A 23,946-nucleotide genomic window follows, 5' to 3' on the forward strand; every position below is an offset into this window, starting at 1 on the left:
GTGAGTTGTATGTTTTAAGAAATTTGTCCTTTTATATAAGTTAGTGAATTTGTTGGCCTAAGATTACTTAAAATATTTTCCCTTTTTTTTAAATGTCTGTGGGATCTGTGGTGATGACCCATTTTTCATTCCTCACATTGGTGATTTGTGTTTTGTCTCTATTTTTCTTGATTAGTTTAGTTAGTGGTTTGTCAGTATTACTGATCTTTTCAAAGAACATGCTTTTCACTTTAATTTTCTCTCTTGTCTGTTTTCTTTTTTGTGGATTTCTATTCTTCAGTATTATCTTTTCTCTTATTTACTCTGAATTTATTTTGCTTTTCTTTTTCTAGCTTCTTATGGTAGAACTTTAGGTTATTGATTTTAGTTCTTTTCTAATATAAGCATTTAAAGCTAAGTTTTCCTCTAATTACTGCTTTAGCTATATGCTACAAATTTAGATATGTTGTCGTTCAGTTTATATTTTCAAATGTCCTCTTTTAAAATTGAGATGTAATTCACAAACCATAAAATTCACCATTTTAAAGTGGCTTTTAGTATTTCACAAGTGATCTGATGTACAACCTTCAATACTCTTTAATTCCAGAACATTTTTATCACTTCATAATGGCCCTTTTGCTTTTTGTCTTTGACTGATAAGTTATTTAGAAAAGGGTTGTTTAGTTCACATATTTGAAATTTTTGTAGATAGCTTATTCTGATTGACTTCTAATTTAATTTCCTTGTAGCCAGAGGATATATTTTGTATGATTTCAGTCCCTTTAAATTTATTGAAACTTGCTTTGTGATCCAATATGTGGTCTGTCTTGGTGAATGTATCAAATGCATTAGAAAGGAATGTGTGTTCTGCAGTTGTTGAAGGCAGTGTTCCAGAGATGGTATTTATATTAAGGCGTTCGATACCTTGTGGTTCAGATCTTCTATGTTCTTACTGACCTCTTTTTTTTGGCTAGTTCTGTAAATTGCTGAGAGAGGGGTGGTAAATTGTGGAGTTCTCTATTTTTCCTTTAAATTTTGTCAATTTTTGCTTTATGTATTTGAGGCTTTGTTATTAAGTGCATGCTCATTTACAATTATCGTCTTTTCTGATTAATTGTCCCTTTTCTCATTATGAAATATACCTCTTTATCTATGGTAATACCCTTTATTTTGAGGTCTATTTTATCTAATTTTGAAATAGTCCCTCTAGCCTTCTTATGTTTACTGTTTGGATAGTAAATCTTTTTACTATTCATTTACGTGCTGCCCATTTGTGTCTTTGTATGAGAAGTATTTCTTATAGGCAGCATATGGTAGGGTCTTGCTTTTTAATTCATTCTGCCAACCTCTGATTTTTAAATGAAACACTTAGACCATTAAGATTTAATATAATTATTGATGTGGTTGGATTTAGGTCTAATTTTTATCTATTTATTAATTTATATATTTACACATATTTAATCTTTCATAGTCTTTTTTGACTTTATATTGCACTTACACAATATAGCACTTAATATAAAGTTTAGAAACCTTGCAACTGTATAAGTGCCTTTTCTCTTTCCCTGACTTTTTTGTTATTCTTGTCCTGTGTATCACATTGACATACATTGAAAAACCCACAAGGTGATATTTTTGTTTTTGTTTTAAATCATAGCAACTTTAAAGAACTTAAGGGGAAAAAGTCTTTTATGTTTACCCAGGTTTTTACCATTTCTCCTGCTCTTCCCTCATTCTTGAAGATCCCTCTTGCCCCCTGGTGGATTTGCCCACAGCCCAGAGAAATTCCTTTAGCGTTTCTCGTAGAGCAGCTACTGGCTGTGCATTCTCCTGGTTTTCCTTCAATTTGAGAATCTCATCATTTCACCTTCAGAGGATATGTCTTTTGGACATAGAATTCTGGGTTGATAGAGATTTTCTTTCAGTCCTTGAAAGATGTGCTGCTTTCTTCTTGCTTCCCTGGTTTCTGATGAGAAATCTGAAGTCGTTTCACTTATCACTTTCCTGTGTGTAATGTGTCATTTTTCTATAGATGCTTCCAGACTTTTTTTTCCTTATCTTTGGTTTTCAGCCGTTTTGGTATGATGTCTCTAGGTGTGGTTTTCTCTGTGTTTTAGCGTGTAATGAACCTACTTAGATTCAGACTGAAGTTCTGTGGATGGCAGTTCAAGTCCCAGTTCGGTTCACCAAGCCTTTGCTGTGCTGGTTGGAGTCTTTTCCACACGTCTGTGCTTTAGAAGTTAGGCTGAGACTTACGTGAGTTTGTATACAGAATTAGAGGGTTTACTTCTTGAGCATTCCACCCCCTGGGCTTCCCTCCACATTCTCTCTGGCCTGCAGGAGCTTCTTTGCCTGATTCCTTGGGCAAAAACCATGTCTGTTGAAGTTTTAGCTGCGTGGCTGGGACTGAGGTATTCCACAGCTGGGGTTTTCCCTCAGGGCAAAGACGGACCAGGAAACCCTAACCGGTCGGGGTAGCTTCTCCAGGTTTTAAATCCCCTCCACAAGCTGCCTGATTTTGTTTATTTTTCAGCATCCTCAGGTAGCTGGTTTTTGTATTTTGTCCAGAGTTTTTGGTTGTCACAGCAGGAAGGATGGACTGTAGTGAGCTTTTACTGTTCATAGTAGAACCAGAACTCCAGTTGGTTAATTTTTAATTGCTGGTTGGTGAGAGTCAGATTTGGGTTTGACTCCTGCCTCTGCTGTTTATAGTCTGCCACTGTAATAGAAACTCTAATTTCTTTATTTGGCAAAAAATTGGGATGCGAGAACTCTCTCTGCCCATCCCCAGGGTTGTGTGGAGCGGATGAGATGATGGATATGAATGTGCTCTGGAAACAGAAAAATTGGTTTCAAGTGGTTGGTATAGCTACCTTTTGTGTGTGTGTGCGAGCATGTGTGTGTGCACGTGTGTATGTAGTGTGCGTGGTTCCTGCCCAGTTACCTCCACAGCAGTGGCATCAGCACTGGCTTTTCTTCCTCAGGCTCTTCCGGGACCTCACTACTACACTTGGGGAGATCATGGCGGCATCATCATGGCCATCGCCCAGGGCATGGAAACCAATGAGCTGAAGTAAGTTTCTCTGATGAAGCTTTTTCTTTTCCTTTCTTTTCTTTTGGTGTGGAAGACTGGCCCTGAGCTAACATCTGTGCCAGTCTTCCTCTTTGTTGTATGTGGCACACCACCACCATGGCATGGCTTGATGAGCGGTGTGTAGGTCTGTGCCCAGTATGTGAACCTGTGAACCTCAGGCAGCTGAAGTGGAATGTTCGAACTTAACCGCTATACCACCAGGCCAACCCCTGAAGCTTTTTCTTTTTTCATCACACTGTTCTCCCAGAAATTGAAGTCTGTGTTTATAAGTGGATTCTCTCTACAGCACTAGGTTGTTGACAGCACAGTTTGTGACCTTGGGAAATTGCTTAAACTTTCCTTATCTGTAAAGTGGGGATAATAATGTGCCTTTCCTATCTCAAAGGGGGTACCATGAGGAACACATGAAATAATTGTATTGATTTGAAAAGTACAACTCTGTATAATTATAAATTAATAATGATGAAAAAACTAACTAGAGACTAATTTGTCTTTCATTGTTTTTTATGTGATACACATACACAGATTTACTCATAGAATGAGTAACGGTTAATAAAAAGAATACATGAGTAATAGTTTCAGAATGCATGTAACTTGACAGCCACTTGACTTTTGCTGCAATGCATTTGGTTTGGGGTGTTCTTACAAATAGACCGGGAAGGGACATTTGGGGTTAACTGCTTCATTTTACAGATGAGAAAACATACTCAGCAAGGTAAAGTCGGTTGCCCAAAGTCTCCCCATTATTTAGTGACAGGCAAGACTAGCCCCTGGGTCTGTAAATTATGTTCTGTACTCTTTGCAGTAGATTGCTCTGAAAAGCAAAAGCGTCAAGAGTTTTGGACCTCTGCCTCCTTCAGTCTGATTTTATCAGAACTGGTCTTTTGATTGCTTTTGTCCAAGTAAGGGCAGAAGTTAATTTTGTTAACGGTGGATCAGGGCAGACTGGCCCTCACTTCTCCCTGTTGTTGAGCTGAACCCATGAGACGGATTACTGAAGGAGGCAGAGAGGGCTTCTGTAATCATCTTGTTTAGTGCAAGGAAGAAAGCCTTTTTCTTTGCTCCTTTTAGAAACAGGGCCAGCAGCAAGAGAGAGGTGGGTGGTGTGAAAAAAGAGATCTTAGCAGCTGATTTCCCCTGTGGTTAATTTGACATGTGTTGAGCAGCCTGGCCTCAAGGAAGCAGAGAGAAGCAAAGTGTTGGCCTTTGGCATTCCACCTGGCTCTTCTCTGGTCTGCGTGGCGCTGGTCAGCTGCTGCTTTAGAGCCAAGAGTTGGAAGAGGCTTTTTGTACGCAACACTCAGTAGCCACTTTCAGACTGGCGTTTGCTGAAGTGAAGACAGTCACAGAGCACAGTGCTTCCTACCTTTCTATGCTGTCACTTATTTATTCATCAATTTATTAATTCCCATCTCACACATGTAGTGAGCACTAATTCTGCATGGTACCGTGTATATAACAGAAAACACACTATTTTCCCCCACGCCTAAGGAGTCCGTCCTCTAGTGGTAAGATACACGAGTCAACCGTGTGATGTGTGGGACACTCCTACGTGGGAAATAGGATAGGGACGTAGTTGGGCTTCCTAGCGATACATTTCATTCTTTGCATGGCAGTCAGATTGTAGTCAGTTCCCGATTTTCCTTGTTTAACTCTTCTACAGATTACATTTGCATTCCAGGCTGGCTTCTCTGAAGTCGTTAGCATGATTCCAGTCCTCTTACACCATCTGTCGGTGCACATGTGCACAGGGAATGCAGCGTCATTGCTGCACTAGCTGGAGCAAAACCTGATCAGGAAGATGAACCTGCTGCCATACTGCCCTCCCCATACGTTTAAAAATGACTTTGGGGATTATGGACACTATAGCATTCCTCTATTTGTGTAGGGCATTCGGAAGTGTCTGTATATATGGTTCAAATAAAGCATTTGCAAACGTGAGAATATGTTCAGGCCTCCTATTGACAGGTGCGTGTGTCCTGAATATCAGTCTGAGCTTGGCCTAAATCCCTAGCCACCTGGCATTTACTCAGTATGTTGCTCAGAGTTTTTTTTTGCTTCTCCTGCTGCTTCATTTTTGACCTGTCACTGTGTGCTGTCAGCTGCATCAGAAGAGAAGCAGGAAATAATACTGTAGGTAGTTCATATCCTCAAACCCCAACAGCGATTTATGGTGACACCCAGGCATGAGCGGAGGCTGCTTCTGACGGAACTGGATTTCTTTTGCTGGTCTAGGGCTTCAGGCCCCTTTTAAGTCTGTTCTCCCACCACAGTGATCGCTCTCTCCTTTGAGTCTCATAGCATTTATTGGCTGTCTCGTTAATTTGGCAGTGATCACATACTGACTCCTTTTGTTAGTTTCCTTTTCATTATATGCCTGAATTCCTTAACTCATTAGCAATGTCTTTGAAAACAGGTATTTCTATTCTATGCAGGCCAGCAAGCACTTAGTAAGTGTTTGATTGTTCCATAAATAGGTCATGCACACTTAGTCTTCCAAGATTGTTTTCTTTTTTTTAACTGATTTATAAAACTAGAAGGGGCGCCATAGCATGGCAGTTTCTCTGCCCCGGGGGTGGGAGCCACTCACGTTGTGCTCTATGTAAATAACAATCTCTGGGGCCTTGTTGTGAGCAGGAGGGGGTGTCCCTGAATGTGTGCAACCCAGTGGTGCCCAGAGGTACCAGAGATGATGCCATCTACCTTCCTTGGTTTTCACGTGAGGAAATAATGTAGCTTGTCAGTAGTTAGGACCCAAGCTGGAACACAAGCATATTTCTGTTAGGCATCATTCCAGGTCAGCTACACAAAAGTTTGTTGAACATCTACAGTGCACCACATGCTGTCCTAGGTACCAAGGATGCAATGGTGAGTGAGTCATCATCTGGGAGCTGCCCATGCTCACTGTGGCCCTGTTAGGTTTCTGAGCCAGCTGGAGGGAGAGACTGGGGAAGGGCTTGTTTGCAAAGGGAGCTTCCTGACCCCAAACTTACCTGGACTTAGGAAGGAAGGCCAGGCCGAGGAGCATCAGTGAATTTAACAAGAACTTTAGTGGGGACGGAGGTTGGAATGTTGGTTGAAGTAAGAGTTTGGTTTTTGCTTTGCTTTTTTGGTTGTTCTCCTTTTAAATTATTCATGCCTCTCTCTCCCTGATTAGCACAGATAACTAGGAACTGACGGTTGTTTGTTTCAGCATCTGCCCTGATTGTCCGCGTGGCTGTTCCCTTGTTATTGTTAATTGAAATGGAGAGCAAGAAGTGGAACGCTTTGTGTGTTCTTGTGTCTACATGCCTGAAATGAGTAACTAAGGACCTGTGTTGGGAGTCACTTAGTCATTCATTCGGCACGCTGTCCCCGTGAACCTGCTCAGGGGATGCAGGCTTTTCTTGTATGTAATCCGTGTTCTTCAGAGAAGGGGCTGTTGTGTTTTTGCACCCTGACCAAAAAAAGACCCAAACACAAGTTTGTCAGCTTGATCATGAGGGATGAGATCAATTTTCGTCCCTTCTTGGCAGTTTGCCTGTCTGCATAATGATGTTATTGGTAGTTACTAATAATCCTTTGGATTTGCCCCAAAGCATCCTTCCTCAGGAGATTTCCATTTCATAGGGCTTCCCTGTGGGAGTCCTGAACAGGCGCTGCAAAGACTACACCCAGCAGAGCGGCTGTTTTTCTGGACCTGAGTTCTGGAGGCAGCCTCACGGTTCCAACATGTGGGAGGCAGCAGTTAACCTATTCACTTGATCACAGCACCTAATGCTGGTAGAAACACTTAATGAGACAGTTGCAGAGAGAGCTGCTCCCACCCGCTTCATTCCAACCCCCAGGTGGTTCTTTGGCCCCTTGAGTGATAGAGGAGCAGGTGTTCTTAGCATCTTTTAATAAGAAACTGCGAGAGAGAGAGTAAAAAAGAAAAAAAATTCAGTGCAGTTCATTTAATTTCCTTCAACAAACATTAATTAATGTTCCTTTTGTGTGCCATGAAAGGTGCCAATTGCCATGGGGCAGAAAAGTGAGTTAGAGGTCATGTTCCTGGCTTCTGGCAGTCTAGGAGAAGACGCTCACCAAATCAGGTCACTTAAATATAGTAGGTATAAGATAGAGGTGAGCACAGGGTGCCGTGGGAGCAAGAATGAGGGCCAGGTGGTGATCTGGGAGGCAGGAGAAGGCTTCTGGGCGGAGAGGAAACTTGAGCTGAGACTTCAAGGACAAAAAGCAAGGTTGGAATGCCATTCCAGGGTTAGAAAGAGCTTGAGCTGAGACGCAGCATGAATCGACACAGAAGGTGCAGCTCTTTAGTATTAAGGGGATGCAAATTAAAGGTGGGGGTGGTGAGAAATGGGGTTTGAGGTAGGTAGGTAGGGGCTGGGACCTGGAGGACTTCACATGAAGGACTGGAGAGCTCAGACTTTGCTTTTGAAGTCATAGGATCCTTTTGAGGATTTTAAATGAGGGAATGACGTGGCTAGACTTGCGTTGCAGAAAGACGGCTCTGGTAAGTTGAGGAGGATGACTTTAAGAGGAGCAAGACTGGAGGTGAGAGATGGTGCTGAGGTGGGTTTGAGGACTGAGACTGCAGGACTGACTTTTTGGTTAGACTGAGGGTGATGGGGCAAGAGGATCACAGCGCTCATGGAAGAGCAGAGGAAGAGGAGCAGGCATGAAGGCCACAGGATGACTGCAGATCTGGACGAGTTGAACTGAAGCGGCTGTGGGGAGTCCAAGGGGAGAGAGATCCAGCAGGAATCTGGACGTATTGCCTCATCTGGTTCAGCCTTCCACCACTTCTTGCAAGGATTTTCTCTGTGCCTTCTGTGGTAGATGATCATCCAGTCTTTACTTGAACAATTGTGGCAATGGGGAGTTTTTCCAGATCAGAAGTACCTTCCATTTCACTTTCAGACAATTGTTCATTCATTCACTCATTTATTCATTCATTCTGTTATGAATGAAAGTTCTTGGGGCAGAGAGAGCCCAGGTTCTCCTCACTCCAGTTTCTATTCGATGGGCTCACTTCTGCTCCCAGGAGACCCACGTAACAGATATTTCCTCTGTAACCTGAAAGCCTTTCAGATAGTTGAGGCCGCCTTCCCTGTCCTCCTGGGTCTCTCCCACTCCATGGTAAACAGCCCCAGTTCCTATCCCCCTCCGCCCTAGGACCCTGAAGCTCCACCGTCTAGGTTCTCCTTTAGGTCCAGCTCATGATGTCAGTGCCTTAGAATGCGAGGCCTGCATCTGATCCCAACAGCCTGAAACATGCGGGGATTAATACCCGCATGATTCTGGACACTCAGTTTCTGTTAATAAAAAACCCAAGGCTGTTTTTATGCTTTTGACAGCCTCTTCAAACTGGTAGCTTCTACTGATTGGTTTTTTTAATTGAGGTATCATTTACATGCCACAAGATGCTCAGATCTTGAATACACTATTTAATCAGTGCTGAAGGATGCATGTCACGATGTAGAACGTTTCCATCAACCTAGAAAATCCCTGTGTTCCCCTTCCCAGTCAGTTCTACCCCTTCACCCCACTGCCTCCCCAATTAGAGGCAACGGATGTTCTGATTATATTTTTATCACCGTAATTTAGTTTTGTCTGTTTCAGGTTTCCGTATGTTTGTATTTGGCTTCTTTTACTCAGCGTAATATTTCTGAGGTTTATTCACGTTGTAACCTGTATCAGTAGATTAAGTTCAATTTAACTAAAAAACCCAGAAATTCTTTTTTCTTACAGATCTTATCAAAGACCAGATTATCTCCATCCTATATTTGAGCAGGTAGATTTTTGAAACTACATGTGGAACTTGATTTTTATTCCCATTGTTTGCTTATTCTTTTGATGTAACGAGAGCGTTTTAAATTCCGTTCTTGGCATTTATTGTATTATCTGTATAATTAGCCTTGTATCCTTTGCAAATTTGATAGATTCGCTTTCCATATCCAGCTCATCAACAGATTGTCGAGCTCTGAGAACTTGAGGTCTTATTTTGGGTTGAGATCAAACCATATATCAGCACACTTAGGATTTGTTTCACTGGCAGTGAATTTCACCCAACTGTGTGGTTCACAAGGATCCTTACATAAAAAAGAACGTGCTATATCGTTTACCCTCTTCTTCAAATCAAGAATTACCATGAGAAGGGGAAATGGGGTTAGTTTGTTATGACTTGTGTGTGAAACCATTTGAGCTCCCAGCCCTGACTTCCTTCTTTTCTAAGTTCTCTCAAATCAGCTGTTTCATAATCCCTTCTGGAAATCACTCTTTCTTTTTTAGGGAAATATAACTGTCTTTCCTCATCTAAACTTCAAGATCTCTCACTGTTCTCCATGATTCTTTGCAAGATTATTGAAAGGAACTCGCAATCGTATCTTTAATTCTTTTAGTTCCCTAGAATGTGTTTTGTTTTGTATTGTTTCCCTTAACTTCCTTGTTTTTTTCTGCTTGTCCAGTTTGACCATCACTCTCTTTGATAAAGATAAAGCCAAAATAGAAATTGAGTAGTTCTGCTTTTTTTCTATTGTTACTATTTATACCATTGCACATCAGAAGGATGATTCTATTCCGTTCTAATTCTTTATAGAACTTATTAGGTAACCAACCCACCATACCACTGACACACTAATCTACTGATTATTTTGGTAATTTGAAGCATGATCCTTGACTTATTTTGAACTTGAGTTGTCTGGCCATGGTTCCTACAGATTACTAGCTGTAAGAACTACGGGTAGAATTAACTAGCAGGTTACAACCGCTCTTTAAGTTTTTGCCCTTGGTTATGTTACATAATCTTCCCCTCCTATCCAGAGTTTTCGGCCATGGGAACGTGTTTATATTTTTGTCAGAACATGTCGAATTCTCCATTCCTAAAGGCTAGGGCCGTATATCCTCTTCCGTGATTATTAGGACTACAGAGATGACTGACTTTGTTTTCTTGCAAGGTTCTTGTCATTTTCACTTCGTCAGCACAAGTTCTCCTTTAGGGGTCAGAGTTCAGAATAGGTGGACTTTGACTTTAACTACTGCAGTTGATAATGTGACTGCCCTGTCCCTGAAATTCTGAAAAAGCACCGTTTTCTAAATGTGCAGTTTATTCTCGGATGCAAGGCTGTGCTTGGCCATGCACCTGCTTATTAGCCTCATTAATGCGTTATTGTCAGAGTCCTTTGGGAACCTCTCAAGAAATAAGATGATTCATTTCCTGAAGTTATCTTGGGCTTGAGGAGCTCTTAAATAGAATTAACTAGGCAATGTGCAAATAGATGGACTTCCAGATTTATCACAGAGCGGATGGATAGCGCCCATCATGTCTGGTTAATAGGCCAACTCTGCTGGTTCACTTTACTTTAAAAATGGTACCAAGCCTTTGGCTCCTCACGCTGGTACATGAAGGAGATTGAATCAGTTAACTTATGCCCATATCTGCTTTCAAATTAGCTTAAACCGAAAGCATATCAGCCAGATGAGAGTTTCTCCTCTTTGGAAGATCTGTAGAGGAGATCATGTAGTCCCCATTGACGTTCATTATGCTGCCTTGTAACCCCATCACTTGGTTAACCTGTAGCCTTCTGGCAGATGTGTCAATTTTAGTAATCTCAATACGAGAGGAGGTGTTTGGATTGAGCGATGTCGTGAAAAGATTTATGTCAAGCATTAGGGTGCTGAGGGAGTAAAACTAAAATCTCAAAAATATGGGAAAGGTGAAAGAAAAAGAAATATATATATATATATATATATATATATGTGTGTGTGTGTGTGTGTGTGTGTGTGTAAAATTAGGATTTAAGAGAGAACCAATAGCTCTGAGATCCTAAGGAAGCTCTAATTGAGCGGTTTCTCCTGTTCAGCATCTCACCACTCACTGGGTGATGAAGAGAGTGTCAGGCAGAATTCCTCCTCCCCTTGCTCCTCTTCAATACAAAAGATCATTTAAAATTAGTTTAGTTAACTTCAGTGCCGCTTACTTTTTCAAGGGCTTGCTTGCTTCTGATGTAGTCTGGCTTGGAGACTTTTCACAGGACATGCTTTTCCTCCAACTTTTTAATTTTTAAGACCATGGGAAAAGTTGGAAGAATTGTCTAAAGAGCAGCCAACGTGACCTTCACCTAGAATCACCAATTGTTATCATTTCGGCAATTTGCTTTACTTGTATGTGTCTATGCATTTATCCTGTCTGTCTATCATCTGTCTGTCTATCTATCATGTATCTATCTGTCTGTCTAGCATCTACTTATCCTACCTATTCATCTGTCTATCTATCCTTTTTTTGCTGAATCACTTGAAAGAAAGTTGTAGCCATCATGTCCCTTCACAGCTAAATCCTTAAACGTGGATCTTCAAAAAATAATGACAATAAGAATGCCATTATCACACCTAAGAAAATTAAAATGAACTCAGTATTATTTATAGACTATATTTTTTCTCAGTTGTCTCATGTTATTTATAGCTACTTTTTTTTTTCCAATCCAGGATTCAGTCATGGTTTACACATTGCATTTGGTTGTTATACTTCTTCAGTCTCTTAATCTATAACAAGGCTTCTGCCTTGTTTGTTGTTTGTTTTTCATGGCCTTGATTTTTTTTTGAACAGTCCAGACCAGTTGTCACATAGAATGTCCCACATTCTGGATGTGTCCAATTGCACAGAACAGCACATAGATGATGTCTTGCCCTCAGTACTCTAGCTAGGAGGCACCTAGTGTCAGGTTCTCCCACTCTTAGTGATGCTCTGTTTGGTGAAGGTTGCGGTTCTCAGATTCCGCTGTAAAATTACGTTTCCCTTTCATCTGTGGGTTGATTTCTTTAGACCACGTGAACATCCTGGTCCCCTTCATTCTTTCACCCAGTGGTTTTAGCATCCCGTGATGATCTTGTCTGATGATCTTGTCGGTTATTACCGTGGGGGTTACAGAATGGCCATTTATCTCATTCTGTCGTTGTTGTCACCATTTATTAGGTAGCATTGTAATATGAGAAAAACATTTCCCTCCTCCCCTTCTCTTTCCCCTTTAGTATCATTTAGAGACCCCTGCCCTATTTTCGTCGTTTATAATCTGTTACCGTCTCTTTTCTTTTTTATGTTCAAATTTTCCCAAATTGGTCAGTTGGAGCCTCATCAGGCTGGCTCCTGCGTCCTTTTGTGTTGACTGCATTAGTCTCTGAGCACTTCCTTACTTTCTGGCACAGCCTTAAACTTTCCCTGCTTTAGTCCAGGATCAGCCATTTCTCCAGGGAGCCCAGATTCCCATTACTGGTGAATGTTATCTGGAAACCACGTCCTTGCCCTAGACTCTTTAAATGTAGGCTTCTCTTGCTTACTTTTGGGCAGATATAGTACCAATGAAGGGGAGACCTGGAAAACATTCATCTTCTCCGAGAAGCCTGTGTTCGTGTATGGGCTCCTCACAGAACCTGGCGAGAAGAGTACTGTCTTCACCATCTTTGGCTCCAACAAGGAGAATGTCCACAGCTGGCTGATCCTCCAGGTCAACGCCACAGATGCCTTAGGTAAGCTGCTGCCTCCTTGGCCCTTTCATGGAAATATTTATTGATCAAAGCATCAGCTTATATACTCTGTACTCAGAAGACTTGGTGATCCATTGTAGGAGATGAGCATGTATACAGTGAGTGAGTGAAAAATATAGAGGCAAATACTCAGGCAGTTATTGCTAAGACCATGTGTTATTTTTTTGTATCTTCATTGCCTGCACAGTCACTGGCACATAGTAGGTTTAGGTTTACGTATGTTGAACATATCAATGAATGAAAAACGTTCTTCCAGATCAGCAGTTCCAGCTTGACCAATTTAGCGAGTAACTACTACGTGAAAGGCAGTGTGCCAAATGATGCAGGGTCCTCCCAGAGCTGTCTAGGATCTCATCATGATCCGCTAGCCTAGGTACGGGATGTGTAAATAAGGAGGGAGAAGTGAAACTCCTCAGCTGTCCTTCCTTCCCTGCCCTCCATGTGACCCTGCCCTGTCCTCCTCCTCTGCCTTGGCTGACTTTATTATTCCAGCGTCCTGGAATGCCCCCTGTGCCACCCATTCAGTTTCCACCAATTGAAATCCTTTTCGCGTTTCAGGATCTAAAGCACTTGGCTGCTTATATCCCAACCAGAAGCCCTCTCCCCTCTTCTCTGTGTCCAGAGCATAGGCGGACTCAGCAGGCCTTGAGTTAAAAATTTGCATCTGTCGCTCTGTTTGTATCATCTCCCATTAACTGAGTTATGAGGTCCTGAGAATCAAGAACCTGTCCTGTGCATATTTACTCTCCGCCCACTGGACAGCCTGGTAGCCTTACAGTCAGTAAGGGTTTAATAAATGCTTGCTGATCTGAATGGCATTGAATTGACAGTTCATCAGTTTCAGGCAGCATTTAACCTGACTGAAGATACATATATAAAAACTATGTAAAGTCCCAATATATAGACAGAGGTATACTTTGGAATTCCTGTAGAAACCACCCTACTTAAATTTTAAGTGAATGTGGGTAGATATGGAGTGATCCTCCAGGGTGTCTTACATTTCTCAGCCTCCTTCCCTGAAGATCCTGTACCTTCCAGGCAGTGACAGTGAATTCTCTGTTGCTCTTGAGCCATCCTACTGGATGCGCCTGTATTACCCCAGGGAACAGGCAGGGAATAGTAATCCTGAATGATGCCATGTATCGAGGACTCAACCTTTCCCTGATTCCCTGGGAGATAAACACCTCTGAGTACCTGTTTCTAAAGGGAGCTGCAGAATCTGCTAAAATAGTTCAGAAGTTTGGATAGTGCCAGAGGTGGCTCGCTTCTTCCTGGCTTTCTCAGATGGATGCCTGTGTTTCAGGAGGTACCACTTTCATTTCTTTGGGTGCCGCCTGGCCTCAGAGCAAGCTGATAGAGGCTGGGGACAGCTCCAGAGGCCTGTGTGCCTGCTGGGCAGGAAGTGGGCGACTGGGCTGAGGGATGGTAGGACAGGGAATGCCATGTGCGCCTGCCTCTAATGCTTCCTGCCGCATTTCCTTTTCCTCAGGGGTTCCTTGCACAGAGAATGACTACAAGCTGTGGTCACCGTCTGATGAGCGGGGCAACGAGTGTTTGCTTGGACACAAGACTGTTTTCAAACGGAGGACACCCCACGCGACGTGCTTTAATGGAGAAGACTTTGACAGGCCAGTGGTCGTGTCCAACTGCTCCTGCACCCGAGAGGACTATGAATGGTTGGTCGACCAACTCCATCAATGTCTGGGGATTGAGTTGTGTTTTATTCACTCAGCGGTGTGGGAGACAGACGAGGCCATGGCCCTTTCCCCTGAGGAGAGGAAGGGAATCACAGGAAACAAATCCTTATTAAGCATCTTTTATGTGCCAGGAACTGTGCTCAGTACTTTTTGCATAGGTTATTCCATTTCATTCTTGCGGCTGTGTAGTGCGGTGGAATTGTTACAACCCAGGGACGCTGCAGTAATTTTATTCAGGAATAGATCGCTCTGGGATTTATTTCTGTGAGAGCTACCCCAAACAAGAACATACTGAAGCTTCCATTGCAGGTAACTCCTTTATCTTAGGAGCCCTGTTCTCGAAGGAATCTATTTCTTTATCCGAAATGAGGGGATGTTAGTATATATATTTATATATTCATTAGTCCTTGAGCAAAATAGCTAAAGGCACCACGGAGGATGCTAAGGGTAGAAGAAACGACATGCACACAAATAATTGTAACAGGAGGTGGAAAGCTGCAGGTACCTTGGAGGAGGAACGGGTGCTCATACTGTGCTTCTTGACAGGAAGGAAGAGACTGTGATGTGCTCGTGGGGAGTCAGGAGGTTTCTGGAGGAAGCACTGTTTGAGAGGGGCCTTGAGGAGGAATCTGGATTTGTGGACAGGAGCTTTCTAAGAAGACACAGCAGCCGTGTGACGCCATGGAGGCAGGGAGTGTAGTTGGTGGCTTAGTTTGGGGGCCTTGTTGGCTGTATGAAGTGGGATCAGTGTGGAGATGAGGCTAAAAAGAAAATACAATAGGGGCATGAGGGTGTCTTTGAAGGCTTTTGAGGGGAGTCGATGATCAGAGCAGAGCTTAGCTTTAGGAAGATGATTCTGGCCATAGAGCACGTCAGCAGTCCCTCGAGTCTATACTCTAGTGTGATGTCATTCCAGGTCAGGCAGGGCTAGCAGTAGAGCAGGGTATTGAACATAAGTGCATACCTCATTTTTCAGTAGTTGCTGAGGCACAAAGAAACTAAAGTTTGCTTTGGAAAGCCGCACTTACCTTGACTAAAGCCAGAACGCTCTGATGTGTTCCCATCCAGAGGTTGGAACAGGGCCCTGCAGGATCGTCTGAGGCTCTACAGGCCATGCGCTCTCTCTTGCAGCTACTCAGCTTTGCCTGTGGTAGCGTCAAAGCAGCCACAGAGGAGCGTGCATGGCCGTGATCCCATAAACCTTTATTTACAAAAACAGCCAACCAGATTTGGCCAATTCCTGTCCTGGACCAGTGCTTCTGAAACTTGACTTTGCGGGTGAATCACCTGGGGTCTTGCTAAAGTCAAGTTCTGACTCTAGTTCTGGGCATCTGTGGTTCTGCCAGGCTCGGAGGATTCTGGGCCCTTATCTGTAAGCCCGCCCCCCAGCAGCAGGGCTTTAGACGGCACAAGATATACATTCTCTTTGAAAGCTGTGTGGTCCTAAGATAATGGCAAAGATGCTTCCACAGCAAAACCATAGAGCTGTCTGATGTGCCCAGTGATGTCGGTTCAACGCCCCTTTGCTGCCTTCTGCTCTCCTTTAGACACGCCAAATTTGTAATTCTAATCTGAGAGCTTGTGCTGGCCCGAGGTAGTTTCCCTAACTGTAGAGGCCCTAATCCCAGAAAAGATCTCTCTTTTCTCTCTTCCCTCTCTCTTCCCTTATTTATCGCCATTAAGTATTTCAAAATAAAATGAATCAAAAATACGTAAGAAAATCCAACAAATCTTTGATTTTTTTCTTTTCTTTTTTGGAGGAAGATTAGCCCTGAGCTAACATCTGCCACCAATGCTCCTCTTTTTTACTGAGGAAAATTGGCCCTGAGCTAACATCCGTGCCCATCTTCCTCTACTTTGTATGTGGGATGCCTGCCACAGCATGGCTTGCCAAGCGGTGCTGTGTCCGCACCCGGGATCTGAACTGGTGAACCCTAGGCTGCCAAAGTGGAATGTGCAAACTTAACTGCTGCGCCACCAGGCCAGCCCCTGATTTTTTTTTTCTTGATGACCACTATTAGGCTTTTTCTCTAAAATCTGCCCCTCCCAACAACAATAACAAACAAAAACCAGGAACACACCATCCTGGTAACCTGGACCAGCTCCCACTGGTCTCACCCCAGCTGACTCATGGAAACCCGCTGTGGGGCTGAGTCTTTATTATAGAGCAGGAAGACCACTGCTTGCCCCTCATGGAGTTCGACTTGAGGCCACAGGAGATCATGGGGGTGAGGACCCATCAAAATGGTAAAGGGTGTATTGATTTCAGGCCCTCCTACTGTTGTTCCTGTTTGCGTAGCTACCAGAAAGGAGCCAGCCTGGCTGTCTGGCTCTTGGAGATGTGTGGTGGCCTTAGACGGTGGCAGTGGGAAGGGAAATGGTCTGAAGATGGGCAACAGGAGAGGAAATGAGAACGAGAGAGCTTATAGTTTCTGTCGTTTAGTTCAGCTCCTGAGTGACGACTGCATTTGAAGGTCAGGCTGCTTCTTAACGTCCTTTCGGACCTCACTGAGAAGCCCAGCTATTGGCCCAAAAGTTCCCTGATTTCAGCGTAGTTTCTTTTACACTTTTATATTTCCCCACATTACCCGTAAGTGTGCTTTTCACACTCCTTACTGAAACCCCTAGTATGCAATGCATTTGATAGGGCGATCCTGTACCTACTCATGTTTGTTTAGGTAGACACATACACAGATATCATTAAAACAAATGTTGTATGAGATAACATTTACTTGTAAGGGTGATGAACTTTGCAATCTCCTGTTCTTTCCGGGAGGGGAGGAAGCTGGTCTTGACCCTCCAACGTGCTTTCATGGCCCAGTAGGTCATGACCTTCAGTTTGAAGAAACGTGCCTAAGAAGGGGCCTTTGCCATTGGAAGCAAATAAGTAATTAGCCCATGTTCCACCTCGTCCCAAAAAATATTTGAGCAGCCATTCAGTAAAAGTTACCTGATTTAATGAGTGAGACCTGTTTGATACAGTAATAAAACTCTCCCTTCTGAACAATTCTCTACATACTGCTCAACGTGGATTATGACATAATAGACGCACAAACCACTCTGCCCTGTACCTGTTAATACTTTCCACATAGAAGGTGTTTGATAAATATTTGTTGAACTGAATAGAGTCAGTGAAGCCCTTTGGGCAGAGCACATCAAGAATGGAAGATCCCTTTGAATTATGAGTTGATGGTTTGGGCCGGGCTTTGGGAAGTACATTGTGCAGCTGCCTCATCTTAGAGTTGTTAAGTGCAACCTAGAGAAGTCACTCAGTGAAGGGCAGGGGCAAGACACGACCTAGGATGCCTGCTTCCTATTCCAGGGCTCTGCCCCTTGAGCTGGGCGGTTTGGCAGAGATGTGGTCCCCAAATTGCAGAAGGTCTTGTCCCCAAAGCACTGTGTCCTGAAGTGCAGCATGAGGCACTCAAGGTGATTGCAGGTCGTATGTGGACACAATCTTCAATAACATTGAATCCTTAGTTAAAAAAAAAAGATTATTCTTTTAATTTCACTTTTAATCCTTCCAATCATGTCAAGGAGAAAGGTCTCACTGGGTGTTAGTAATTCTTTAACATTTGCTCATCCCTTTTAACAAGGAGAGGGCAGGCCCAGAGTCTTTGGGTAGGGAACTGGATCCAGCTAAAACATTTACTATTATTTTGTTTTTGACATAATGATTTGTATCACTTTTGTCTATTTATACCATATGATGGTGGTTTTCCAATTACGGTTCTGATATAAAGTTTCTTTTGGAAATGTATTAGTGTGAAAAAGTGAGCTCCTTTAAAGGGACGTGTTGAGTAACTCATAATCCGGGTGGTAGGCAGTATGGTGGCATTCACAGGGGTTGGTACTGAAGTGCCTGAGCTGTGTAAACCAGTGGCCTTAACAAAACCCGTTTGTCTTTGCAGTGACTTTGGCTTCAAGATGAGTGAAGATTTGTTATTGGAGGTTTGTGTTCCAGATCCTGAGTTTCCTGGGAGGGCATACTCCCCGCCTGTGCCCTGTCCTGAGGGTTCTACTTACAGGAGAACAAGAGGGTAGGCCTCGCGAAGATTGCCGTGTCGGGGACACCTGGGGCCTGCACTTGGTGTGAGGGAGCATAGAGGACTACGTGGGTTCCTTTTCTTCTCTAAATGCTAGTCCTAGTTAGCAGGTTTCAAGTAGTTTGGGTAAGATTTAAAATTATGATGGTCACAAAGTCTTCTACCGTCTCTGAGACAAAAAAATGTAAATTTGTAAGCTTTTCTGCAACTCTAGTTGTATCTTAAGTCACGAACTTCAGCAAGGACACATCTTCAGGGGCGTTTGTCGAAGAGATATATGTAAAACTCTTGCCCAGGACAGCACTCCAAATGGTCTGGGCTGCCTAATCTAACTGCAGGCAGAGCCGATTCCGAATGGCTAAACATCCTCCCTCTTGTTCTATAGAGAATGAATAGATGAACTCTATTGTCCGTGGATAGGAAGTATGTTCCTCATTATGAAGCCTTCATGACCATCCTTTGATGTTTTTGACCTCTTCTTCTTGGGGTGGGGGCTGACAGCTATCGGAAGATTTCTGGGGACACTTGTAGTGGAGGAGATGTTGAAGCGCGACTGGAAGGAGAACTGGTCCCATGTCCCTTGGCAGGTAAGAGGTGGTTTCTTCCCTTTGACTTCTCGAGACGTCATTGAGGCGTTACCGTGATCTCAGGCCCAGTCTTGTGGCTCTTCTAACTTAGTGGAGAAAGAAAATGTAAATTACAAGCATCACAGAGCTCCCATTTTCCCATAAGCTTGGTATCCAAACTAAATTTATTTATAGCCTATGCCTTCATAGGAATAACAGTTATTTTTTGAGGGAAATCCGTTTGTTCATTGAAAAATGTTTATTCGGCGTCTGTTGTATTCTAGGCCCGGGGGCTTAGGGGCACCTGTAGGTCTTTGTGTGTTCCTTGATCTGTTTGTCATAGTTGGAGTAAAAGAGACTTATGGCTTTTTGGAAGTAGCTAAGTGGTTTACCTTAATTTTTATAATAATAATTATAACTAATATTTTAATGGAATTTTACACATTGTAATGAACTTTTCCATGTGTTGTCAATTTAACCCTTATCCCTACTCAGTGAAGCAGATATTATTATCAGCTCCATTGTCTTTTTTTAATATGATGAAGCATGTTTAGAGGAGAGGGTTAAACACCTTATTTAAGGTCACACGTCTGGTAAGCGACAAAGCCATAATTCAGACTCAAAGCCTGATGCTGTTACGTGGACATCACCCAAGTGGCAAATAAGTGTCATTCTCATTATTTTAAATTTTTTTTGAAGAAGAAGATCAGCCCTGAGCTAACATCTGCTGCCAATCCTTCTCTTTCTGCTGAGGAAGACTGGCCCTGAGCTAACATTCGTGCCCATCTTTCTCTACTTTATGTGTGGGACGCCTCCCACAGCATGGCTTCCCAAGCGGTGCCATGTCCACACCCAGGATCTGGGATCTGAAGTGGTGAACCCTGGGCCGCCAAAGCGGAATGTGCGAATTTAACTGCTGCACCACTGGGCAGGCCCCGGTCTCATTATTTTAGATTAGCATTATGCGTGCTAATTAAGAAAAACTTCTTTGGCATGGGTGCACATGCTATAAAGGTCTAGTGTGTTCCAGAACATGTTTTAAGTTGATTAAGCAGTGATGGCACATGTCGAGGTATTTGTAATATAGACATGAAATTATGATCACTTAACAAATAGTTAATCTCTTAGCATCTTTTCTTTCTTCACTGAGGTTCTGGTTCTCATTCATGTAGATTTTTCTTATTCCCTCTGAGCCCCTGCTCCTGCATACCTCTTGCTGGAGGTGGATGATTGGAGCTGACTTCCATCAGCGGTGGTGGTGTCTAATGGAACCACCATCAGCGCCAAATGAATCAGGAGAATCACTCGCGTTGTCTTCTGCGCACAGGGCAGGGCGGCCCTCTCGTTCACTCGCAGCTTGCCAGCTTGTCCTGGTGTTTTTCATGCTAAGCTCATTAGTCCCTTAATTTAATCTTCCATCATTACCAGAGTAATTAACATACCTCACTGTGGAGACTTAAAAAGAACCCAGCTTCAGCAGATTCCCACAAATGAGCGGATAATATTCATATATTCCCCTCATAAGAGCTGTTATTGATGAGGGCTCGAGTGAGCGGGGTTTGAGTGATTGCTCTTAAGGGGCTGGAGTACATACTTTTGTAATAAATATTTCCGAAGATAATTCAGCAAGGGACAAAACAGTTTGTTTAAAGCCGTCTAAACTGGTAGGAAAGCTCTTTTCTCTTCTGATAGGAGAAAGTAGAAGAGGAAAGAAGTGGAAAAATCTCATTTGCAGTGTAGGCCCCCTCCTAAATGTTTAAAAAAAAAAAAAAGGCATGGCACAGAAGGCACGGATGGACCAAGAAGGGAAACAAAGATGGTTTCAGAGGACTGATGGGAACCATGACATCTTTGCAAAGATGAGGTAATCTGGGCATCTGGAAGGATTTTTAAAAATGAAGTAATTTTGGGCCTGGCCCCGTGGCCAAGTGGTTAAGTTGGCGCGTTCTGCTGCTGGCGGCCCGGTGTTTCGTAGGTTCGAATCCTGGGTGCAGACATGGCACTGCTCATCGGGCCACGCTGAAGCGGCGTCCCACATGCCACAAGTGGAAGGACTCACAACTAAGAATGTACAATTATGTACTGGGGGGCTTTGGGGAGAAAAAGGGAAAAAAAAATTAAACAAAAAAATCTAAAAAAACAGTAAAAAAAAATGAAGTAATTTTTCTTCCTTTATGATTGCTGAAATAGCAGATTTCTCGGCTGTGCTCATGTATGGCTGGGCTTGGCCAAGAATTCTGTTCTTCTAAGTTAGGTATTGCACAAAGAAATGCTGCATCTTCCCCTATGCCTGATCCTAAGGCAAGTGTTTCTGGACTCAGGCTCTGCTGTAAAGACATTAGTTGGTTAGAAGAAAAAACCAAAGCTACGGGAATGAGGTTTATAGATGTTAGAGAGAGATGTGGGGTGAAATGCTCACTCCTGTAAGTATGTTGTATTCTCCATGAGCATGTGACAGCTTCAACGGGAGTTCTTGATTTCGATGTTATTTACATCAAACTCGGCAGGTTTCATCTTGACTGTCCCCTTCCCTGGGAATTGTAGTGGGAAGGTTTTCTTGAAAACCGAAAGGAAAGATTAGTTATCATGTGGCAGCTTAGATACTTTTGAAGTGAAGTGAAACCAAAGGAAAAGAAGAACCTTTATTATAAATTATAGGTAAATTTATGCTTTTGATGCATTATCTATATTGAAGCCTTTTTAAAGCAGGTGGCTAGTATATGTTAACTCATTGAATGAATAGAATGAGAGAGAAAAAACAACAGTAACTTATGCAGGCGTGCAGCAAAGGGCTTCAGATTTGCTTCTTGGTCCCATAGGCAACATGTTATCAAAATGGACGCTTTAGACATGGAAGCAGGTATATTGGTCATCTCTGTTCCCTTAGAAGAATCTGGATGTTTCCAGGCCATTCCCTAAGTGGAAGAGAGAGAGAGCACTAGCTCTTTCACTGCTAGTTGGCTGACACTGTCTCGTAAGCACTCGGGGCCTTTATTTCTATATCTTAAAAAGTGGCAGCATTAGTAGCTACATTGTAAGAGCCTTGCGTAGCGTTAAAACATAGACTGTGGATCTGAACTGCCTGAGTTCAAGTCTTGGTTCTGCCACTTACTGGTTGTGTAACCTTGAGTGAGTTACTGAAGTTCTCTGCTCTCAGTTTTCTCCTTTGTAAAATTGAGTTAATAATAGATCTTCCATTGTACAGTTGTTAGGCGGATTAAACAATGCCTGGTACATGGCATGTACATGGTGTATTTGTTACTTAGAAATAGAATCTTTGTGATGATTATGTTGTAAAACATTTTGTAAGTAGTCTAGAACAAATGTAGTATTATTGTTTTGAAAATACAATAGAGTGATATAATTGCCATCTGTCATTGTGAAAAATATTGAATGGGTAAGCCAATAGATTAGAAAACTTATCTACAAGTCTTCAGTGACTAGTGGTCTCAGGTCAACCAGATTTTGGTGCTGTGTGATTCAGACTTACGATGAGGGAGCACATGCAATTATTTTGTCAAGTGTGATTGAAGACTTAGCCTGAGCTCAGAAGTGTGGACGTTGGAGCATGCCTACTGGCGGTTCTAGGTTAAAAAAAAAAATCTAACAAGTAAGACACTTTGCAGGCAAAGAAACTAAGTTTCACAGGGTTAACGTGCCTGAGGCAGAAATGTGCTTCCATTACACACCTTCTAAGTCTGGATTCTTTTGTTCTTCTGCTTGATCCATGCCAATGGCTCTGAGGTTTATGTGAGAAAAAATAGGTCAGACATACTAGATCTTCAGCGTCCCCCAGGTCTGCCCTCCCTGTTGTTTTGTGTTTCTGTGCAGAGGAGAACGAATTCATGCTGTACGCCCTGCGGAAGTCCATCTACCGCTATGACCTGGCCTCAGGAGCCACCGAGCAGTTGCCTCTCACGGGGTTGCGGGCGGCGGTGGCCCTGGACTTTGACTATGAGCGCAACTGCTTGTACTGGTCTGACCTGGCCTTGGACATCATCCAGGTGCGTCAACCCTTGGTCTGGTCGTGGGGCTGTGCCTTGTGACCACCCGAGCCTGGTAAGCTTCTTTCAGGAGCTTATGGCCTGATGGCCTAAGGAAATGGGTGTTAGAGGTTTTTAAGTCATAACTCACCTCAGGGCCTGCTGATGAAACTTTTCAGTTTTCCGTTTTAGCGTTTTCTTTCCCTACCTGCCTCTGTCCTTGTGGGAAGGTCAAAGGGAGCCCCAAATATGTGCTCTTGCTTGTAAGTGAGGTCTCACTTTTCCTGCTAGGATAGGACTAGGAGTATAGGATTGTTAGTCACTCTATTGTTCCAGCTGCCTCTTTAGCATCCTTCTTCCCAGGCCACGATATAAATTATCCACTTCAGCTCTTCTGAACACAGTCAAGAACCAGGAAATAAGCTATAAAGATCCCCACACAGGCCAGATAGACAACCGTATGCTCCACCCCAAGCATTTTGAAGGAGATCTATTTGATTTTTATTCGTTGCCTAGTTAATCCTTTTACGAAAGCAGTTTCAACAGGTTCTATCTGTACTTCCAACTCAGCAGAGGTTTTACAGTGCCTGGGTGTTTGAGGGAGGGTGGGGATGGGGGCAGGCATGAACTGCTGAGTGGAGCTGTCCCAGCAGTAGCACCTGATGGCTCAGAGCCTCCCAAGGAGGAAGACTGAAAAGCGGACGTGAGAACTTAAAAATAACTGCAGTCTGGTTCCTTTTACTTTAAAAGCAAACAGACTCACACGTCTTGGTCATCTCCGGCTTCGTTATTGTCATCCGGCCCAGTTCACTGACCAGTGTTCGTAATGATAATGCAGAGTCGTATAAGTGGTTAAGTTCTGTTTAGTTACTGTGCTTAAAACAGGGAACCATAGTACAATTTAGAAATGCTTTTGTTAAAAACTGGCTTCATTCATCTGGAAAGTTTACTAATACAGAGCATCTCATCCCTTGCTGGTGAGGCCGGTTGGGTAAAGGGGGACCATCCTTGGGACTGATTTGAAGGAGGTCATTTGAGCATTTCATAGCATTTCTTCCTCTT

General features: G+C 43.0%; 1 protein-coding gene across 1 annotated transcript in view; it reads left to right on the forward strand.

Annotated features, from left to right (window-relative positions):
• Window positions 1-23,946, forward strand: part of SORL1 (sortilin related receptor 1) — a 158,362-nt gene that overhangs the window by 64,008 nt on the left and 70,408 nt on the right. The window contains exons 12-17 of the mRNA XM_008530665.2: window positions 2,961-3,049; window positions 12,396-12,574; window positions 14,082-14,268; window positions 18,201-18,329; window positions 18,837-18,922; window positions 22,733-22,905. Coding sequence (XP_008528887.1) covers window positions 2,961-3,049; window positions 12,396-12,574; window positions 14,082-14,268; window positions 18,201-18,329; window positions 18,837-18,922; window positions 22,733-22,905 — 843 coding nt within the window. The remainder of the gene's footprint in view (window positions 1-2,960; window positions 3,050-12,395; window positions 12,575-14,081; window positions 14,269-18,200; window positions 18,330-18,836; window positions 18,923-22,732; window positions 22,906-23,946) is intronic.

This window comes from Equus przewalskii, chromosome 6 (genome assembly GCF_037783145.1).
Source record: "Equus przewalskii isolate Varuska chromosome 6, EquPr2, whole genome shotgun sequence".
Taxonomy (NCBI): Eukaryota; Metazoa; Chordata; class Mammalia; order Perissodactyla; family Equidae; genus Equus; species Equus przewalskii.